General features: G+C 41.4%; 1 protein-coding gene, 1 long non-coding RNA gene and 1 other non-coding gene across 3 annotated transcripts in view; 2 read left to right on the plus strand and 1 right to left on the minus strand.

The window, feature by feature from the left end:
- The window catches only part of LOC122686956, an 89,064-nt gene that overhangs the window by 60,137 nt on the left and 5,465 nt on the right, over positions 1-23,462 (plus strand). The gene's annotated exons all lie outside the window — the stretch shown is intronic.
- The window catches only part of EPSTI1 (epithelial stromal interaction 1), a 96,750-nt gene that overhangs the window by 53,749 nt on the left and 19,539 nt on the right, over positions 1-23,462 (minus strand). The window contains exons 2-6 of the mRNA XM_043892329.1: positions 23,225-23,283; positions 21,367-21,450; positions 17,280-17,353; positions 16,376-16,459; positions 3,860-3,933 (exon numbers count right to left, since the gene is read on the minus strand). Of these exons, the coding sequence (XP_043748264.1) occupies positions 3,860-3,933; positions 16,376-16,459; positions 17,280-17,353; positions 21,367-21,450; positions 23,225-23,283 (375 nt within the window). The remainder of the gene's footprint in view (positions 1-3,859; positions 3,934-16,375; positions 16,460-17,279; positions 17,354-21,366; positions 21,451-23,224; positions 23,284-23,462) is intronic.
- On the plus strand, positions 5,568-5,639 carry TRNAC-GCA. The gene has a single exon. It is a non-coding gene; the product is annotated as a tRNA-Cys (tRNA).

Genomic DNA, 23,462 nt, shown 5'->3' on the forward strand with positions numbered 1-23,462 from the left:
AAGGGTAGAATTTAAATTACACAATCCCTCCACCTGTAAAATAAAGATGATATATCTCTAATAGGATTGATCTAAAAATTAAATGAAAAATGTATATAATATGCCTAACATGGCTGAAATACCATAAGTTCTCAATAGTATAGCAGCTTATTACTTTGAAACAGCATTTTAAAAGAACCAAGCACTTTCTATATTTTTAAAACTATACAAATGTATAATCTGTTATATTAAATGAGTATTAGATAGGAATTAAAATTATAAATGCTTAAAACACACACAATTCTCATTTCTCCAGCAAATCCTTACAAGAGCACTGTTTTTCCTAACACCTGCACCCAAAATGCATCTGATTGCCCCATTCACACCTTACCCTAGCCCCCATAATCCATTATGTAGTCTCCAAATTCAAACCTGTCTTGACATCCATCCAAAAGCCACGTGGTTAGAAAGATGACTGTGACTCAGAATAAATTACCATTTAAATTAAAAATGTTGAAATTTGAAAAATGTAAATCACAACATCCTTTCTATGATTATAACAACACACACACAGGTTTATTAACTGCTACTTCAAATCCTTAAATCTACCAGTACTATTGACTCATAAAAAAAATCCTGAAAAATCACATTTCACCCTTTATAAACAGTAAAGAATGACAGAGTAAAATAATGATGAAAACTATGCCAAGTTTAGAAGCCTATTTCTACCCTTCACTTTCATGCTCAAGAATCCTAGAACTAACTCTCCACCGTGAAATTTGAGTCTGTCCCCAGCCAAAATAGCAGACTTAATGCACCATTAATCTGGTCTGTTCTCAGCCGCCAATTGAAATAGTCACAGTCATTCGATTGTTAAGGAAAAGACAGTACTGCAGAAGTACATTCCAGAGGTCCTTTCATAAAAGCCATCCTGTGTGCTCCATCTGCATGTGCAATCTGCTTGTGTATTTTCAGCCAGCTTGCATGGGCAGATTAATGTGTACAATTAGAAAGCAACCTCACAGGCATTCAATAAACTGCCTTCATTATTACACTCAGGAGAGTCCCTTTGGATGTCAATAAAAGCCTAGTTTTCTGCCTGTTAGCTAAATAATTGACAACACTAAAAATAATCAGAAGCAAATGAACAAGCCTGGAACAAGGTGGTAAGAAAGAGCACATTAAGATTCCCATGGTGGTGCCCCAGGATACTATTAGGAGCTTTTTCTCCAGCAACTTGGAGTTACAGTCTGCTCAAGTCCATGGTTGCCCTTCTCTACAGAAAACAAAACAAAGAACACCACTCCCAGCCTGATATTTGAATTACACATATTATGGCATTGAAAATATTTCTTATTTGTGTTTCTGTTTTGTGATCCTTCATTTGAACACCTTCAGAAGAATCTAACTTTGGAATGAGAGGATGGAATAACATCCTGGTTGGTCTAGTGAAAACTTTGTGCTGTTAAAATTCTAACAGCTCAGGGGAGACTTCCCTGGTGGTCCAGTGGCTAAGACTCCATGCTCCCAATGCAGGGGGCCCAGGTTTGATCTCTGGTCAGGGAACGAAGATCCCACATGCTGCAACTAAAGATCCTGTGTGCCACCAAGGAGGTCAAAAATCCCCTGTGCTGCAATGAAGACCTGGTGCAGCTAAATAAATATTAAAAAAAAAAAAATTCTAACAGCTCTCCTATTCAGTTTCTCCACCATAAATTGATCCTAAGAAAGTATGATAAAGGCTTGTTATACAGAGGATCCATCTTTTCAAAGAAGTTTTCTTTTATATTTCTAGCTATATAATGGTCATTTATTTCATTAGCTACTAGTCTTTTAATTTTGAAAGCACTTCAAAACAAAATATACTTAAAACACACACACATATACTTCTTCTTGTGTTTCTGAATAGGCTTTAAAAATCAATTTGAGATACTTCTCATTTTCAGCCAACTTCTCTTTTTCCTGGTTAACTGGGACTTTTACGATAAGCAGAAGAAAGCAAGAGTGAAATGTGCATGAAATTGAATTCAGCTCCACTGATAGTGTGTGAGGTGGCTGAGGGTAGAATTCTTTTTTCTTTACAGAAAAAGGATGATCTCTAATATTTAGTAAAACACAAACTCAAGAAGCTGGAGGACTAGGAAAAATAAAAAAGGTTTGATGACACAATCTCCCACATCCTCTAAAACTCTAAGAATCTCTTATCCTTCACCTTATCGGGTTAAAACTTCACAAAGGATGGGCTTGTTTTCCTAGTCTTGTACCTAAGACTCCTCACAGTGAGAAGGTCTTCCCTGTCCAGTGTAAAAGGAGGATGCCACAGGATAAATACATTTTATTATGTATTACAATACTAAAATACTATCTTATTGTCTCCAGGCAACATGCCCCCATGGAATCCCTGTGTCTCCATCAACTCCTCTGATTGGCCAAGAAATCAACTCTCATCCATTATCTACCAAAGAAGGCAGAGGCAACAATACATTAACCCAAATCTATTGCCTGCCTCCCTCAATCTCTAGGAGAGTCAACTTCTCCTGGTGTTTAGCTTAACACCAGCTTCCTTACTGCATGCCTGCCTTAAAACAAAAGTGGGGAAAGATAATGCCATTCATTAGCACTTCCACCCAACCCCATTCCATCTTCCACTTTTTACCTGGCCTGGGTAGCAGAGGCAAAGTACCCCATTTGGGAAGGGGCAAAGTGAAATATTGAGAAACATATTTTGCATTCCAACCTGAGTCTTAAAGCAAGGAGTTGTTGCTTACAACAGAGGCAGAAAAATTTCAGTGGTATGAGAAAACCAGAAAGGGCTGTACTTAGAAGAGGAATATACTTTAGGGTGTCACATATGCTCACACCAACATGCCAATAAGCTTAAATTCTGCAGATGAGGTATAATGATGGAAATAGATAAGGGGAAGCAGTCAGAATAGTCCATCTGAAAGTGGAAGGCCAATGTCTAGCTCTGGTGCAACCAAAAATCTATACAGTCCCTACAAAATGTGTTTTCTGATCCCATTCAACAAGAACCTCTCTCTGTACGAAGTTACTTATCAAATCCCCATAAAATGAAATCACTTGTATCCCGTTTATATATTTTATTTAATCCTTACAAATGTCTGATGGGATATTACCGATCCTATTAGGAAAAAAAAAAAAAACTACTGAGGTTTCAAGAAGTTTAGTAGTTTGTCCAAGGTCACAGCTGGAGAATGGAGCTAGGATTTTGAACCCAGATCTGCTTGGTTTTAATTCTACAATATTTGGTATTAATCTAGGGACAGAAATGCAGTTCTTCGATTTTGTCTATTCTTTTAGGTGGGGGTACTTAGAGCTGGGACACAAACTTATGGTAGAGCACATTTGGTTGCCCTATACACGTGGGCTGCTGTGATTCCCAAGTCACACTGGAAAAAGTACCTTGATGTATGACCATCAATTGGAGCTTTGCTGATAGCTATGAAATTATTTCTCAAATCTCGTTTACAAAAATATAAGTCCTCAGTCCATTAGCTAAATCCCTAGTTAGATTCTGCTTGGGTACTTCTTTTCAAACAGCATCTTGCTTATATTGATGTTTCAGAAGTTTTCGTAATCAAAACTAACCTGGATTACCAAAAAGTCAAGCCCTCCAAGTTATTTAGAATATGAAATTTCTCAAATTTAGCAGTATTCTTTCTAATCTGTTGACTACTAGCCACGACTTTGGTGAGTATAGACGGCTCCAAACTTGGAACCTCACTTTTAGAGTTCAATCACATAATTAATAGCCAAGAATTCATTACCAGATATTTTAAATAGTTACCATCACCTGGACTTTAAAAGCACAATGAACAATATTTCTGTAAAAGGTACAAAGTTCTGAAAACAAACTTACTATTGCTGATGCTCTCTGAAAGTTTCTCTCCTGAGGTTTTCTTGAAGTCTTTTTTTCTCCTCTAATTTGTTGCTCTGAAATTGCAAGTAACAAAATATATCTTTTAAGGAAGCTTTACGTGAAAATGTTGACTTAAAACTCAACATTCAGAAAACTAACATCATGGCATCTGGTCCCATCACTTCATGGCAAATAGATGGAGAAACAATAGAAACGGTGAGAGACTATGTTTTGGGCTCCAAAATCACTGAAGATGGTGACTGCAGCAATGAAATTAAAAGACACTTGCTCCTTGGAAGGAAAGTTATGACAAACCTAGACAGCATATTAAAAAGCAGAGACATTACTATGCCAACAAAGGCCCAGCTAGTCAAAGCTATGGTTTTTCCAGTAGTCATGTATGGATGTGAGAGTTGGACTATAAAGAAAGCTGAGCACCAAAGAATTGATGCTTTTGAACTGTGGTGTTGGAGAAGACTCTTGAGAGTCCTGTGGACTGCAAGGAGATCAAACCAGTCCATCCTAAAGGAAATTGGTCCTGAATATTCATTGGAAGGACTGATGCTGAAGCGGAAACTCCAATACTTTGACTACCTGATGTGAAGAACTGACTCATTTGAAAATACCTGATGCTGGGAAAGATTGAAGGCAGGATGAGAAAGGGACAACAGAGGATGAGATGGTTGGATGGCATCACCGACTCAATGGAGATGAGTTTGAGTAAACTCCTGGAGTTGGCAATGGACAGGGAGGCCTGATGTGCTGCAGTCCATGGGGTCGCAAAGAGTCGGACATGACTGAATGACTGAACAGAACTGAACTGAGCAGAATCATGATGTTAAAATTAACCAAGGTCCAAAATCTTTAGGTTCAAGTGGCCTCCATAATCCATTATGGTGCTTAGCAGGGCTTTGAAGATGATACACCTCTCTCAACTCTTGGGCCCTACACTGAAAGCCAGAAGCCCTGAGTTCTTTCCATGGTCCCCCTCTCCCAGCTTGATGGGCATAATTGCAAAAATCAGTATTTCATATTTTTAATCTTAGTTCAGATGATAGCAATATTTCTATCTTAAGCAATGTCTTCAAAATGTTCTAGGGAAAACATAAAATTTCCATATCAATCATGTTAAATGAAAATGATGATAAATGGTTTAATAGTCAATATATATATATGGTTAAATATACTACATACATATATATATATTTGTATATATATGTACATGTTTATATATTTGTATATATACTACATACATATTTATCCTACATATATGTGTGTGTGTGTGCGTATATACATGTATCACTCTATATCCTGATAAAGCATTCAGGAAACAATTTTCAATAATCCAGTTCAATTCCCTTCTGACTTAGACACTGAAAGCTGTTGGGAGACAGAACAGCCAATGTCCAAAATAAGCCATCGCTTAAATACTCTTCTCCTTTTTTTTTTTTTTTGATTAATTGTTTGGAGAGTCTAAAGAATTTCACATTTGATATTACTGTGATATTGCATTTCTTCCCTTGTGGCTCAGCTGGTAAAGAATCTACCTGCAATGCAGGAGACCTGGGTTCAATCCCTGGGTTGGGAAGATCCCATGGAGAAGGGAATGGCTACCTACTCCAGTATTCTGGCCTGGAGAATTCCATGGTTTATATAGTCCATGGGTTTGCAAAGAGTCTGACACAACTGAGCAACTTTCACTGATGCTTCCCTGGTGGCTCAGACGGTAAAGCGTCTGCCTGCAATGCAGGAGACCCGGGTTCGATCCCTGGATAGGGAAGATCTCCTGGAGACGGAAATGGCACCCCACTCCAGTATTCTTGCCTGGAGAATCCCATGGACGGAGGAGCCTGGTGGGCTACAGTCCACAGGGTCGCTACTGTCACCATGGCTCTGACATATTTTAATCCAACTTAATAACCCAGAAACACTTGCTTTTTTTGTTTTTTTTTTTTTTTACTATGATACAACTGTCATTTTTAAAATTTGCTTCTGAAAAACAAGTAGACTTCCTAAACGGCAAATTTAATGGGGAGTTGAGACAAATTCCACAACACAGAAGAGATTTGAAGTTTTAATGTCAAGCATCTTTTATTTGCTTTAATAAAAAAAAAAAATGGACTTGTCCACTGGGAAGACCTGTGAAAGGGGAATATGGAAATCATCGCTTCCAGACTCTAACATAAATTTAGTTCCATTTTCCAAAGAGGGAAAAAATTGTTCATTTCCGTGGAAGTCTTCATTCACATAGAACTATTTACTTATCCCATCTTGAAAGGTAAAATGAATGATTTCAGTTTCAGGAAAAAAAAAAATAAGGAAAACTCACTACAATCTGAAAGCATAAATTATAATACAAGGCAAGGGGGTTATTAATGAAAACAGTTCGAGGAAGCAAACTGAATAAACATGATCTCAATCTAGAAAAAAAATCCTGACTCATGAGACCAAAAGTGGTCAATTTTGATGAGCTCCCCACATCTCCGGGGGAAGGAAAGGGGGCCAAGAGTTAAAAGACAGCAAGCAAGCAGCAGGTATTGATCAACCCAGAATTAGGAATGCTACTGAGAGAACAGTAAGAAAGGCACACAGGCATCTAGAGACCAAGGCTGGGTTCCTTCAGCAAGGTCAGAAATTGGAACATGGACTCTCATCTCTTCACTAACAGATTGTCACTGTACTTAGCTCACAAAAATAGTTACCCAGTAGCTATATCCTATCCAACAAAGGCCTGTTTATCCCTGAAGAGTTGATGGAGAAGCATTTTTCAGAATTCTAGAGTATTTGAGTGTTCAACACCTACCACCGTGGTGGTGGTTTCCGTTGTTTCGTGTTGTTCAGTCACCAAGTTGGGTCCGACTCTCTGTGACCCCTGGACTGTAGCCCGCCAGGCTCCTCTGTCTATGGGATTCTCCAGGCAAGAATACTGGAGTGGGTTGCCATTTCCTTCTCCAGGAGATCATCCCAACCCAGGGACCGAACCCATGTCTCCTGCTTGGCAGGCAGATTCTGTACCACTGAGCCACCTGGGAAGCCTAATTATTTTAGCACACTAATCCAAATACTTAGATTTAGTCAGACTGTTTCTTTCTTTCCATTTAGCAGTGAGTTAAGGAGTCACCCAACCATACTTACCATGCATATACAAAAGCAGAATGTAAAATACCTAAGAACATGAGGTCCAGAAGAAAACACTATGCAGTCAGTTCTAGGTTCACCATCACTGAGTGACCTTAAGCAAATCATTTACTATCACTGAATCCCATGCACTCAGTAAACATTCATCACATGCCTGTTATATGCTCCATACTGTGTTCTATTAGATGCTGGGACTACAGGTATAAACAGAGCAGAGCCTACCCTGGAAAATTCGAGAAGCTAGCTGGGACCATAGACAAGAAAGCCATGATGGCAAAGTGTAAAATATATTAGGGAATAGAGGTTTGCAGATCTGTAGTATGAACATAAAGAAAAAAGCACAGAAGTGGCCTGTTGGAGAAACGCTGTCAACAGGTCCCATAAACATTCATTTGGTGCCTTCCATGTGCCAGGCCCCATCTTGGGTTGGGGTAGAGTCAGGGTTAGCCAAAATTTGAATAACTTTTGGAACGTGGTTTCTAACCTTGGGTTCATGAATTAAGTGTCTGTTAGGAGTATGCTCAGTTTTAAGGTGAATGGGTTCATAGCTTGCTTGCTTCAGATTTCCCTAGGGGCGGATGACCAAATAAAAGGATAAGAACCATGGGTCTAGTGAGAGATAGACATTCTAGATGGAGACCAATATTAAGCAAGAACTTCGCAGGAGGAAAAGGGGGTGATGGGAGCAGGATACTGCATTCCACTGTGTGAGTCTCTCACGGCCCAGGGCCTAGCAGAGAGGTCCACAGGGCTAAAACAGAGCAGCATTCAGCTCCCCAAGCTTTGCAGCCCGGCACAGGGGCCTTCAGCACAGCAGGGGTATCTTTCTCTGTTTCTCACAAAGGTACCATCTCTCACCTTTGTGACGATCTGAGCACCCACAGAACTGACTGCCTGGATGACACATCTGTTTCTAATTTGCACAAAGGCCATGATGGGCTAGTTATGGCCCTGAATACGAAAAGGGCATTTTTATAACATGTATTTTCAATACCTAAAGGCAGAAGAGAATATATCAGTTCAGGAAACCCCAAGAAGCTTATGTATAAATTCAAAGGGGTTTGTATGAGATGGGTGGAAGATGAGATTGAGAGAGCAGGAAGGGGCATTATAAAGAAATGTAAATGCCAAGTAAAGGAGTTTGGACTTCATTAAAGGCAATGATGAGCCACTGTGTTATTTTAAGCAGGATAGTAAGCAGTTAATCCTGAAAGCAGCATGAAGGATAAGCTGCAGAAAGGATCACAAATATAAAAACCAACGGTGTGGTTCTCACAAGCCACATCATAAAATTATGAGTCCCAAATTAAGACAACACAGACATTAAAGAAAGGACAAACTCTGAGAAAATGTAGGGGACAGAAATAAGAGGAAAGAGGAAACAGTGGGAGGCGGGCTATATTAATGTGTGTGTGTGTGTGTGTGTGTGTGTGTGTGTGTGTGCGCGTGCGTGCTCAGTCATGTCAGATTCTTTGCAACCTCATGGACTGTAGCCTGCCTGGCTGCTCCGTCCATGGAAATTTTCAGGCAAGAATACTGGAGTGGGTTGCCATTTTCTTCTCCAGGGGATCTTCCCCACCCAGGGATCGAACTCACATCTCTCGCACCTCCTGCACTGGCAGGCAGATTCTTTACCACTGTGCCACCTGGGGAATCCATATTAATATAGGATGAGTCAAAAAAAGGGGGGAGAATACAGGTGACTGTGATTTAAGAACATCAGAATGAATATGAGGTCGCTTTTGAACCTGTTAGGGGTATGCTCGTTTGTATCTGAGATATACTGTGGCACCTCTAGAAAGGAATAGCAAGCATACAGTAAAATACAGTAAAACACATGTTCTGCGATTCAGGAATACGCTCTGGAGATGTGGCTTTCACACATCATCTGCACAAGCAAAATCCAGACATGGAAGGTGGGGGCTTTCACCTAGGAATATGGCAGCACAGGCAATGAGAAGATGAATGGAAGGGACCTGATAGAACATCAGTAATAGAAAAACAAGCAGAGAACAGGGTCCAGAGGAAATCCAGAAGGGGAGAATTTGAAGGACAGAGTGCTCAATAGATACAATATTACAAACAGTTAAAATAAATTAGGAGCTGAAGAGTCTCCACTGGATTTTTCAACTAAGCTCCACTGGTGATCTTAGCTAGATTCATATCAATGATTTATTAGAGACAGAAGTCAAATTTGGCCCACCAAGGAGCAAGTAAAGATGAGGACTCAAAGAAGGTGAGTTCCTAAAAGCCAGCTGAGCTCACCAAATCACCTGGGGAGCATCACTTAAAACAGATTTTGGAAGGGAGCAGTTCAGATATTGATAGGAGTTGGTCTACAGACTAGCATGTGGGAATCCAGTGGGGAAGAGAAGACTTTCAAGAAGCTGAGCTGTGATGCTTGGGAGGAAGGAGTGGAAAGCAAGCCAGCATAGAGACAATTTGTTTTTAAGGTGAGAGATTTGAGTATGATTATACCCCAAGAGAGAAAAACGAACAAGAAAGCTACAGAAGAAATGGAGCCTTAACCAATGGAGCAACAAGGTTCCTGACGAGGATGGAGGAAAGATGGGATGGGATGGGAAGCACAGGTGGGAGAATCCATCACGGCAACACGGAAAAGCAGTTTCTTATTCCTCCCAAGATGAGGTGGGTGTAGCAGCAGCAAAGAAAGAGTAAGGAAACAGAAAAATATAGACTTTCAGCCTCGTGGTCTTTATCTCCGAGACGGTGGGAAATGAGGTCATGTGTTGAAAATGAAAAATGAGGATAAGGGAGAAAGATGTTGATAATTAGAGATGAGCCTAGACTGCAAAGGAAAATACTGTGCCCTGGGGATGATTAAAGACCCAGCTGAGAGGGAAGCCCAACAAGTTCCGTGAGAAGAGGAGCCAAGTGTATTTTTTCCTCCAGCAGCCCAGTTCATGTGAGCTTAGTGAAAATGAAATAATTAAGCTGATCCAATTCGTGTGTAAAATAAAAATCCTGTCTGCCGTCCACACGAGAGGTTGATATAGTAATAGAGGCAGGGACTTACCAGATGGTCCAGGGGTTAAGACGCTGCCTTGCAATTCAGGCGACTGTGGGTTCAATCCCTGGCTGGAGAGCTAAGATCCTACCTGCCTCGGAGCGACTAAGCCCAGGCGCCGCAACTCCTGAGCCCCCACACCACAACCAGAGTCCGTGCAGGGCAACGGGAGACCCCGCGTGCCGCAGCTAAGGCCCGGCTCAGCCAAACAAATAAATGTTTTAGAAAATAATAAGAGTCAAATGAGATGGGGTGCTCGTTTACAAATATAGTTAATTAGGTCAGGGCACCTTGTTCAGTGCTTACTTAGCACTGTCCATGGTATTCAATACAAAGGGATTTGCATGTATTGCATCCTTTAATCCTACCCCCATTTTACAGATAGTGGCTTCCCCGATGGCTCAGCGGGTAAAGAATCTGCCTGCAATGCAGGAGACACTGGAGACGCGAGTTGGATGCCTGGGTCAGGAAGATCCTCTGGAGGACGAAGTGGCAACCCACTCCAGTATTCTTGCCTGGAAAATCCCATGGACAGAGGAGCCTGCTGGCCTACAGTCCATGGGTCGCAAAGGGTCGGTCGGACACAACTGAGTGACTAACACAGACACACACACTTTATTACAGATAAGGAAAGTGAAGCATAAATAAATGAACAGCTTGCACTTTTAGTCCTGTACCTGCATTTCAGAGATATTATTAAATCCCAACATTATGTGTTAATTAATGGGGCCAATTAACGGGACCCTACTGCATTTCAACAATCAGAGGCTTAATGCCCACGCTGGGTCATGCATAAAGAAATGCATGATGTAGGAACCATATTTCTGGGAAAAACTTGAAAGTTTTGTTTTGTTCCTTGGAAGTTTTCAGAAATGGAAACTTTTCCCAATTTTTAAAAGCAGTATTGGAATAATTACCTTGATGTTGAGTTTTTACCCTAGAATTGTTCTAAAGTCATTAGCCCCGCTACTATTTGTTTCCTAGGAATAAGCAACAGGTGTGACTCCTTAAAAACATGTATGTGGATGCACCTCTGCACCTAATATGCAGACCTTGTTTTCTACGCTAATAGAAAATGAAGTAGGTATGAAGTAGTTCCTACCTCACTTTTAGCATTAAAACTAACTAATGATGCTTTTTGGTGTCTATAAAAAATACCATTACCTCTAGGGCTCCACATAACTTCATCAGCTTTATGACTTTATAGTTTATTGGAAAGAGCAAAGAAAGGTTTCTTTTGCCACTCAGATTTCTAGCTGGTTTCTTGCTCTCTCTGACGTCCTGATGCTCTAAGAAGTTGGGAGAATCAAATGAAAATATTCATAAACTATATAGCACTATATATTATTTCAAACATGTGTTGACCAAAAGCAGAATAAGATAAATCCAAGAGGTAAAGAAGGTCTTTGACGTGGACTTGGAGATTTTTATTTTTTAAGTTTGTGAGCATTATGAAAGTCTGAAAAAAAATCAAATTATTACTTAATTCATCAATGTGATTATGAGGGGAAAGTGTGGTGGAGGTTTATTTCCATGGCACTGCATTTGGGTGAAAGGCTTGCTATGATGATTCCTGAAAACTTGTCTACCATGCTGAGATCCAGTGACAAAGCAAGTACTTGCATGTGTTATGCTGTTGTTTTATTTTTTTCAAGAACTTTATTTTACTGATGCACTAGTATTTTAGAGATATTTTCTCTTCCATATATATTTCCAAGAAGAGAAATTAATACACTATATAACCACATGGATTGTATTAGCTTTCTGTTGGTGCTATACCAACCATAAACTTAGTGGCTTAAAACAATATAAATTTGTTAATAATCTTACAGTTCTGGAGCTCAGAAGTCCAAAATGGGTTTCATGGGGCTCAGATAATATACTGAGGTTGAGGGAAATTAGCAGATTCCAGAACCAGCTGTCATGTCCACAAGGCTTTCAGGTAGCTAGCAATATGAGTGCCCTCCAAAGACTACAGCTGAGTTTTTACTTCTTTCTACCCCTACGATAAGAACTGTTTTTCCAGAAATCACATCTATTTGTATGTTCTGCTATCCTAAGTGCCAGTCATCTGTTTGGTCAGTGTAGAGTTAGGGGTACCATAGTTATGGTTTTGTAGCTCCTACCTATAGGTTTAATCTTTTATCCAGTGGCCTTGTTCTATCTTCAAGCCAACAATGGCAGGCTAAATCTTTCTCCTGCTCCATATCTTTATGCCCTCAATTTTCTGTGTCCTTCTCCCCAATTTAAGGAACCTCATGATTACACTGGACACACCTGAATAATGCAGGCTGTTCTCCCTATTTGAATGTAAGCTGATTAGTAACCTAATTCCAGCTGCAAACTGAATTCTCTTTGCCACATAACATCACATCTTCCTAGGTGCTAGGGATTCGAATGTGGAAGAGCAGGGGAGGGGGCATTATTCTGCCTGGAATCCACTTTTAAATCAGATATGTAACATGCCAGATAATTCACCGAATGTTTGCCCCCCACCAGCCCTCTGAGGCTTGGTTTTAAAATGGGAGAGAGGGAGGGAGGTCTTATTTCCTTTAGGGCGAAGCAGTGGTATGCTGATAAATGTAACACCTAGCTCTAGCAAGGAGGGGAAGGGTGTTTGATTTGTAGCATTTACCGATTCCAGTGGTGAAAATACCCCCTTGTGGTCAGTTTCAATCTACCAACATGAAGTCAACTAACTCATAAAAATATAACAATCCACTGTCATGAGCTGGTACAAGGAAGTCCCAGTACACCACTGGGAGAGCACACATCATCAACATCCCCTAGTTTAGGGAATCCAAGTTTACCTGAAGCACCCCGGTGCCCTCTCCTAAGTTCCCCTGAGCCCACAGGATTAACTCCTCCCGGACTCCAACGACATGACCAGATGCTAAAGGACTGGCTGCCTTTCATACCTTTGTGCTTATTAAGGATACAGGGAATGCAGTTTACTCTCCCCTCACTCACACACAGGTGGTGACCAATCAGAAAGAGACCCGGTGTTCCTGGGTGACCCTCCTGCGTGCATGTGTGCCAAGTCGCTTCAGCCATGTCTGACTCTTTGCAACCCTATGGACTGTAGCCCACCAGGCTCCTCTGTCCATGGGACTTCCCAGGCAAGAACACTGGAGAGGGTTGCCATTCTCTCCTCCCGGGGATCTTCCCAACCCAGGGACCAAACCTGCGTCTCTCACGTCTCCTGCGTTGGCAGACAGGTTCTGTGCTGGTGCAGGTTCCCACTGGTGCCACCTGGGAAGCCCTGTGACCCTCCCTGGAGAGGACAAGATAAAGGCCAAGGCGGTGTTAAGACCACTGGGCCACGCTGGACGTCCTCGGGTGGCCACAGGCTGCTTGGGTTCTCCTTGGTTTGTGGTTCCTGGATAGCAGCCTGGGGAGGAGGGGGGGTTTGTACGCCGGTGTCCATGTGTGTGTCTGCTGTGCATTTTAAAGAATAAATGCTCCATAAGCACAGCCATTATCGCTTCCCTTGGCCATTTTCACACTGGCAGTGTGAAGCATGCCATTTCGAGATGGCTAATGTCCATTTTTCTTTCATCTGACACAAGCTACTAAATAGGCTCACATTTAGTATGAAAGCCACAGATTTATATACAGTAGGAAAAACTAGGTCAGGGTGGCAGTCCAAGCCAATTAGCCAGAGAAATCAAGTTTGTGGAAGGGCCAGAGTGGGCGGCCCCATCTCTCTCAAGGCAGTTTAGATGAAGGCTCCTCAAACCAGGATGTGCACGAGAATCACCCGGGGAGCTTGTTAAAATAACAGGTGTGTTTCAGGAGGTCTGGGGTGGGGTTTGAGATTCTGCATTTCTTTTTTTTTTTAATATTTATTTCTTTGGCTGCATCGGGTCTTAGTTGCAGCATCAGGACCTTCACTGCAGTGAACAGCATCTCTAGTTACGGCACCTGGGCTCAGCTGCTCTGTGGCACGTGGGATCTCCGTTATCCTATATGCATGCTCAGTCACTTCACTCGGGTCCAACTCTTTGCAACCCCATGGACTGTAGCCCGCCAAGGCTCCTATGTGCGTGGCATTCTCCAGGCAACAATACTGGAGTGGGTTCCCATGCCCTCCTCCACAGGATCTTCTCGACCCAGGGACTGAACCCGAGTCTCCTGTATTGCAGGCAGATTCTTTACTGCTGAGCCACCAGGAAAGCCCCTTAATTATCCTACCAGGAATCAAATCTTCGTCGTGTCCATTGCAAGGCAGATTGTTAACCACTGGACCACCAAGGAAGTTCCTGAATTTCTAATAAGTGATACTCCAAGGCTGCTGGTTCAGAAACTGCGTTTTGAATGGGAAGGACCTATATATCAACTCTCTCTCCCCATCTGTTACTCTTAGACAAATTTATACCAATAATCATTATAGTTATCATTTTAGAAAGGCCAACGCAGTTAAGATTTGTGTAGTAAATGATGGCTGTACAATTAGTGGTATGGTCTAACTTAGGAAGGAGGGCATGCTGCTTTCACTCAGCGTTAAAGAAAACTGTCTTGGCCACTAACATTTCTAAATAGTATATAGTACATTATTTGAACCACGAAGAAATGACCTATGAATAACCCACAAGCCAGCCAGTTATGGGTATTAAATGACAACTAGTAAATCCCTTTTAGGATAAGAGTTCACAACACAATTCTTCAGGATCTGCAAACCTCTTAATTAGTTCCTGGTGATTATTTGGTGATTTTCTGAGTTCCACCTGAAATGCAGAAAGTCTATGCTACATAAAGGGAATACCGCCTTTACAATCTTGAGACTGAAGTGTAAACGTTCCTCTAAAGGAGGAAATGGGGTGGCAGGGGCGGGGGGGGGAGCCTGAAGGGAAAAGAGCGAGGAATAGAGAGGAAGTGAGAGAGAGGTTTAAAAAGAATTATTATGAGAATCTTCTCAGTGAAGGTGTAATAGCTAATGACGTGGAAGTGGATTGCTGAATCAAATTTAGTAAACAAAGTGCCTATACTTTTTTAATACCACCAGCATTTCATTTCAGTTCCTCACGTATATGTCCAATCTTATCTCTACCCCACAGCCTACAGATGTAGCATTTCTATATCTACACATATTCCTGGCCTTGGGAACAGAGAAGGTGGAGCTTACAGACTCATTTTACAGTAACAGTTCAGAGAGGGGTAGGGGCCTGTCCAAGGTCACACAATGCAAGAGGACACCTTCCAAGAAATATGCCTCTCCAGCCAGGTATAGAGCTCCCTGGTGAAAGAAGACTCACATTCTTGTGCATACTATAAGCCATCAGCTTTGGGCTTTGTTAACTCTAACTAGTAAAGATATCTATTGCTTGGTAACTAGGTTAAAGTTTTGACCAACACCCAATCTTTAAGAGGAAAAAAAGAGAGAGAGAGAGAAAGAGAAAGAGAGAGAGAGAGAGCAGGAAAAAGAATTGTGTTTTCATGACTTATACATATAGCAGATATCATACCTGGTCACTAGTATCATCAGTCAACCTCTTCCCCCCAAACCTCCAACACTTAAAACCTATGACAGCTTAGGACTTCAAGGGGCATGGGAGAAGGAGGAGGCAGATAGAAGAACTGTACATTCTTCCTTCTCTGGCGAAAGAGCATCTTCAAGAGACTTTCCCCCGCAAGCCCCAGAAAGAAGATCAAAACTAAAAACATCACTTTGAGATTTAAACTAGATCATATCACTAATACTGAAATGCAAATGCATGCTTTTTCTTTTACCAGTGAGAAGGATATGTTCACCTATTTAACATTCAGCCTGGAACGTTCAATATTTGTACGTAAGCCTGATGGGGCACCACTGGCGGCCATTGTCACTAGTAGCTGTGCCTTCTGGCCAAATACACAGCTGCTCTTTTGACCACCCGGCTGAGGAGGTGAGAGAGTGTGAAGATAATGAATTCCAGACCTGGGACTTCCCTGGTGGTCCAGTGGTTAAACCTCCATGCTTCTAATGCAGGGGGCATGAGTTTGATTCCTGGTTGGGCAACTAAGATCCCATATGCCGTGTGGTACGGCTGATAAAGAAAATAAAATTACTTAAAAAAAAATAATAACACTAGCTCTGAGACCAGTCAGCCTGGATTTGAATCCTACTTCTTCTTTTTACTGGCTGTGAGTCCTTGGGCAAGTTATCTGATCCTCTGTCCATGGGGTCACAAAGAGTCGGATATGACTGAGCAACTGAACTGACAGTTTCATTTGCAAACTTGGACAACAAGAATAGTATATACCTCACAGGCTCTTGTGAGGATTAGACACTTTGTATATGAACCGTGTGGGAACCTGGCACATCAGAAGCCCTAGGTCAATGTTAGCTTACCATCTTCTCCAGTTCCTACCTTCTCTCTCTGAGCTGCCCTCATTTTCTGGACTTCAGCTTCTTCAGCTTCCTTCTTGATTCTTAGACATTCTTCTCTTTTTAGCTAAATTGTATTGAGATTACAGAGGACAAAAAGCAGTTACTATTTTTCCGCCTGAACCCCTGGAACACAAAATTATGATGAAAGGCAAATTACAGTATTGTTTGTGCTATGGCACACCATGATTATAGGTTGGTTCTGCAGGCTACTTAGATCACAGAAAATGGTCAAGCTATATCTGCTGCCCATGAAATTTATCTGCGTTTCTACCTTGGTATCTGTTTCTCTGTCTCCATAGGCCCCAAACCACCCCCACCACCAGCCCAGGTTAGGGAGAAGAAAAGGCAGGTAATTTTTCCTTAGTATTTAACTCAGACTTCAGGGACCTCCTTGGCAGTCCAGTGGTTAAGAGTCTGCCTTGCAATGCAGGGAACGCAGGTTCAGTCCCTGGTTGGGGAACTATATGCTACCTGGTACAACCAAAACCCAGAAAAAAAACCAACCTGAGTTCCTTGTTAAAAAAAAAAAATCATTGGTTTTTTCGTACTACTATCATGCTTTCATGACTGGAATGGAGTAAACAAATCTATGCTCCTGGAATCAAATATTCAAACCATAGTAGAGACTTACACTGGGGTTGCGGTGGAGGAAATTCCCTTACCAAGGTCCCACTGACTGATACACAGCTTGGGTGGAGAATTCACAGTATTTATCCCTTCGCTTCTCACATCTGGATTTCTTTGATTTTTGAGATTTTCTTTTGCAATTTGTTTCAAGGTTTTATGCTTTTTGGTTAAAGTTACTGTGTTATTTCATGGTTATTTTGAAAGTGCTGGTACTCTAATTTCTTGCCAAATTTAAGCTAAAAGAGATGGATTCTGACCTTCTTCTGGTATTTAGATTGTATCAGTTGAAGCTGTTGTCTCCGCCTGACTTCAGCCTCTGATTGGCTTCCCCCTAAGGAAAAAAGTCACAAAGGTGAAACATGAATGTTAAACTGAAATGTCAGCCATCAAAGACTAATTAAATACATGATAAGTCTACACCACGTGTTTCTTTAACATTTTCACACCACTGGAAATAAGGGCCTAACTGAAATTGAGTCCCCCTAAAACCTAGTTCCTCTGCTGAGTTTATGATTAACCGCTCCATTCAAAATATTATTCCCTTTTTTGTCCAACACCTGTTTTCCCCAAGCTTAAGGAGTGTCAAAGAAAAGTGGGAAACTGTAACTGGGCAAGACCCCTCATATCCTCATATCCTCTACTTTAGCTCCTCTCTGAAGTACCTAGATAATATCATATCTGATGTACATTTTCCTGAGTTGTTTTATAGATGCTAAAAATGGAAGAAGTTAACTGTGTGATTACAGCATGTAGCCCCCAAGCCCACTGAAGCCTAAGGATTGATAATGTTAACCCCTGTGATAAAATCCTAGGATCTCACCATCAACCAGTCAGAATTGTGCACAATCCAATCATATACTCTGTGACTCCCCCTCCCTCACATGGCCTTTAGAAATGCTGTCTTGAAGCCCATCAGGGAGTTAAGTTTTCTAAGCACTCTTTGTCTCCAACTCCTTGGCTGATGCCTTATAATAAACACTGCACTTGACTTCACAAAGCAGTGTCAGTAGACTAGCTTTACTGCACAGGGGCAAGCAGACCCAAATTTGATTCGGTAACTTAACCAGTTTTTTCAAGTGAGATATTAAACAACAGTAATTGAATCAAAGAAAGATAAGGCCACATTCCCCCAATAAGAGGACAGTGCTACGAGGGTTTTTCAATCATGTAGGTATTCAAGCTTTTACATAGACTGAAATCACACCTGAAGGTCCATGCTAAATAAGAAATAGTGCTTCAGAAATTCTAGAACATTCTTCCTGCTAGAGTATGACCATTTCTTAACCTAATAAAGATGATAATCAATGATGTTTCCAATGTTTTTCTTCTTTTGATTCTACTGCCCTGTATTCAAGTAGCAAAAATCAGGAAATCCTGAGAGGTCTTGCCATGAGACAAGTATCCAGTCTTTATAACCAAGTTTTTAAGTACAATGGGAATATTCTAGGTAAAATTAATGGTCAATCCATACTATTTATTGTTCTTTCTTAGGTATTCAAGAGAAAAAATATGGATGTTAGATTATTCATCTGCTCTTTCTTAAACCTATAACAACCGGGGGCCAGAAATCCTTGCAGCTTGACAGGCATCTAAGAATTACTGTTTAGGGAGTTCTCAGTGTTTATGCAAGCTTGGCGTGCATATTTTAAAGATTCCTTTGAAATAATTCTCTGGTGCTTTGGTCACTAAAAGTGTCAGTTCTCTGAAAGATTCACTTACACAGAAGATGCATTAAAACAATTTGCATTCATCATAGTTTTTATAATTGAACAGTTAAAGACACCATAGAGATTTCTGAGTCCCAAAAGATCTATAATACCTGTTTGGTCCTGGCCTAAGGAAAGAAACAGCGAGGCCTAATGAAGCTTTTATCTAATGTTACAGCTACTTTTAGTATCTCCTAGGACCATTCCAACATTTTAAGGGGTAGAGGAATAGAGGAGGAGTTGAGAATTTAAAACATGGAGAAAATCAGATGTCTAAGCATTTACAGGTTTTCCTTTAAAACTCATCTCAAAGTTTAATACATCCTAGAACTCTTTTCTACTCTGTGCCCTCTTTGTCTTGACCATTCCTAGATATACCACATACCAGAACTCCTGATCATTTTTGTCTCAAATAATAAAGTTGTCCAGCTAATTCTAGGCATAAAACTGTCTTTTCAGTAAGTTCAGCCCTAAATACTGGTCACAACTCTATTTCTAATAGAGATTAAAGCTCTAATAGAGATTAAATCTCTAATAGAGATTAAAACTCCAAGACAATAGACACCAACATCTCCAAACACCCAAGGCAAGTGCTTGGCTCCCTAAGCAGGATCTGCAAGGGGGTAACTTAAAACCAGTTTGGGGAACATCAAATGGCAACCACTTTCAGCCTATAAAAGAGGTTAGCTAGGTCAAAGGGAGGTAGAAATCAGAGAAAAGATACCTTTGTGAATTTCATCTTCTCTGAGTATGTGTTTGGGGAAGGAAGAATCTTCACATCTTCAATGTGAATAAGAGAGATTTAATAAAATTCATTTGAAGAGCTCAAGCTGTGTCCCCAAAAGACTGAGGGACCCATGCTTAGGAAAGACAGTGCCAGAAGGCACATGGCTGCCCTCAGGTGGCTCCTCAGACTGGTCATCAAGAAGTGGCCACAGGGCAAATGGCCTGTATTCCCAGAGTTTGTGGGAAGAGTGCACAAGTGTTTCCCACACTCCCAATCTGGTTGTCATGGGAGAGAATGCCAATCTAAAGCCACCTTAAAAGGGACTTGCCCATGTGGACAACTCCATAGGCACAGTGGAGCTCTACAGAGATAGTCTAGCTACCAGGAGCCAACAGTAAAGCCAAGTACTACCAGCAGGAAAGTATCGTCTGTATCTGGGAAAGCCAGGTGAGAGATGGACGGCAGGCAAAAGGGGGACTCTGAAGAACTTCAAGGACCCCAGGGCTGAGATGCACAGCAAACACACCCCAAAACTTGAGGAAACTGGGATAGGTGCAAGAGAGACCATAACCTCCTCTTATTCCTTTGACCCACAAGGAGGAGGAATTAATAAGAGAAACAGGAGTCAACAGAGAAAAATTCAGTCACACTCATTTGCTTTGCCAACTTTCTATCCAAAATAGGCCCGGGCTGGGAATTCCCTGATGGTCTAGCGGTTAGAACTCTACGCTTCCACTGCAGAGGGCAGAGGTTCGACCCCCGGTGGGGAACTAGATTCCACATGCCATGTGGTCTGGCAAAAAAAGGAAAGCAGGCCCAGGCTGGAACAGGGAAGAAGCTTTAATCTCTATTAGAAATAGAGTTGTGACCAGTATTTACGGCTGAACTTACTGAAAAGACAGTTTTATGCCTAGAATTAGCTGGACAACTTTATTATTTGAGAAAGACCAAAAAGATCTAATTTCATCCAAAGAACATAGGAAAAAAACAGACCTAGATAATTAGTGTGAGGGGGCCAGTTAGGAAGGACAGAGCTGTCCTCCAGGTTGCACCCCTCAAATGCAGTTTATTCAGCATAAAGGTGACATGAGATGAACCCTGTTCATGAAATACACTGGGATGATCATGATAATGCTATTGCTTGTACAAAATCACCAAATGAGCTTATTTTTACCAATATCTTGGAAAAAGTACTTCTTGCAAACTACTGTGAGAGTCAGTGGCCCCTGATTCTACCACATTTGTGCAAACTAAACCTGTGGGAACTGTGAGTCCAGCCCTTTAAGCTCCCAGCTGCTGCTGGCAGAAAGATGTGAACGCTTCGCATGAGAGGACTTCTGTGTTGAGTGAGTCAAACACCAGGCAGCGGTAGCCCAGGCAATTTATCACACTGCCATGTGCTCCAGAGGCCCAAAAGTCTCTATTTGCAAATGAAAACACAGGTGATACTATCTTTATACCTACCCTGTGTCCCCAGCCCACTGACATCTTACTGTTGGAACTGACCCTCCAATTTTTTCTCCCGTAAACTGCCATGATTAATATGCTTGTGATAACACTAATTAGGATGGGAGTGAAAGCTATGACGGGGCATATGCAACGCCCCAGGTAAGATTTCTTCAGAGCTGATCAACTAAGAGGCTGTAAATTATTTGGCAGTTAAGCCATCTTCTTATTCCCCTATAACTGTGGCATCATCTGTTTGCTATTTGCAGAGAGTCAGAAACAACAGTCTACCTGCATACTTTTGACCCTAAATGTATGTTTTGACTTTAAATGCATTTCATTTCAAGCAGCACAATGACTCAAAGACCTATAACGGACACTGAAAGACAGATGTGGGCAAGGTGCTACGCGGATCGCTGAGCGGCCCTGTCCTCCTGCATTCAAGCAACTGGCTTGGTGGCTTACCTAGCGTCATGGGCGGCAGGTTAATGGACTTCACACTTTGTTGTTTCTTCCACCTTTCCAGCTCCTCCAGCTCTTTCGCAGCCACTAAGTCAGGTGAGAGATATTAAATCATCAATTATTAGAGTGTGAAAAGGAAACGGCTCCCTTGAGGTGGACATTTAACTACATGCGGGCATGAGTGGGTGAAATATCCAGGAAAGGAAGCCACCACCCAGTCCTAACCCCTTGGGGTCACCCTAAGGCACCTTCTCTCCAAGAGTTGGCACAGAAGTACAAATGTGAAAACAACTTGAACTCTTGCTAAATAAAGAAGTTTTGTTTTTCCTCCCATTCTGGCATTTTTCAAACTCTACATCGTTTAATCCTGGAGAAGGAAATGGCAACCCACTCCAGTATTCTTGCCCAGAGAATTCCATGGACAGAGGAGTCTGGCAGGCCATGGTCCATAGGGTCGCAGAGAGTTGGACACGACTGAAGTGACTAGGTGTATGCAAAACATTCATGTGGCAATAAGAACTTTGCACACACAGTAAACATAAACCCCCATAGAATTCTGATGCCTGTATCCACTGCATTTTAAATATTCCCCAAGATTACTGTAACCATGAGGAATGAGGGCTCTCCGATTCCTAGTACCTGGGCCCATTAAGCTGAGCCTGCTCCCTGTGGAGCAGCGCCCAATTCCCCAAGATATACTCTGACTGGCAGCAGGGGGCGCCAGAGACACTAGTTCTGCTTTTTCCAAGGTACCTCATGAGACGTGATTATTTCAAACATCCATTTATATTTTTTAATTATTAGAGGGGAAACAAAAACTTCTGAAACATCTCAAAAATCCAGACCACACTGAAGCTTAAATTCCTGCTGACCATTTAAATAAAAAACTTGTAAGATGCCAGAATCTCTGGGATTCCATTGGTCAACTGCAGGCAGTACCCACAGTCACCATGTCCTTGCAACTGTGACTGTCATGTTCTGCACAGACTCAGATATACCACCCGGGAGGCTGCTTGTCCAGTGGAGACCTTTAGAGAGCTGCCTTCCTGCCATGCCCTTATGTTCATCAATCAATACAGAATCAAATCTCCTAGTGAGGCCAGGAAAGGAGAGCATAGGATCTCAGGGCCAGCCCCACAGCTGACTTGAACAAGCCTCAGAAACTTCTTTGTGAATGAAATGGACTTTACTTCTCCTCCTAACTCGAAAATAGAATGCTGTCATTTAAAACAGCAGCACTTATTTTACCGTAACATTAGTACGACATTAATCGTGTTATATGTCCGCTCGGTACAAGGAGCAGAAAAACAAGCAGGACGCGGCCCTGCCCTCAGAGAGCTTATAATCTAGAGAAGGAAAGTGCAGTCACCAATAAAAACAGCTGAGGTTAGACTCTGCTGGCTACGAAATTACAGGAGCAGAGAAACTAAAGAAAAATTTCATTAAGAAGGAATGGGACACATCCAGGAAAAAGACAGATTACCTTATAATCCATTTCATGTATCACTTGTCCCTTTCAAAACTGTTCCTACTCCTGTAAAGATATCTGAAGTGAGCCCAGTTTTGCAGGAACTCTATAGGTCTATTGGCAATAGGTGTGAAATTGTTTAACTGCAACAGAAACCTCAGATTTATGATTGTGCAATGAGTTCTGCTATTAGCATAGAGAAACAAATTTAGAAGCATTAACAATAAAATAGTTTTAAAAGGTATAATTAAAATTGCCAAAATTTAAAAAGGAAAAAAATGAGCTCTAGTGAGTCTGTACAGATCAGAAACTAAAAATTCTTCAGACCAATGCAAGCCAATTCTACTCTGTAAGAAAATGAGCAGTATTTTGAGTGTTAAATGATATACATACTCTGTTGCATCTCATTTCTTCGTTTTTCATTTGGTGCTATCAAGGTATATGCACCTGTGCTAGAAAGAAGAGAAAAAAAATCAATTATCAGGAGAAATTATTTTTTTAAATACTTATTTGGCTGCATCAGAACTTAGTTGCAGCATGTGGGATCTAGTTCCCTGATCAGGGATCAAACCCAGGCTCCCTGCATTGGGAGCACAGAGTCTTAGCCACTGGACCACCAGGGAAGTCCCCA

This window comes from Cervus elaphus, chromosome 30 (genome assembly GCF_910594005.1).
Source record: "Cervus elaphus chromosome 30, mCerEla1.1, whole genome shotgun sequence".
Taxonomy (NCBI): domain Eukaryota; kingdom Metazoa; phylum Chordata; class Mammalia; order Artiodactyla; family Cervidae; genus Cervus; species Cervus elaphus.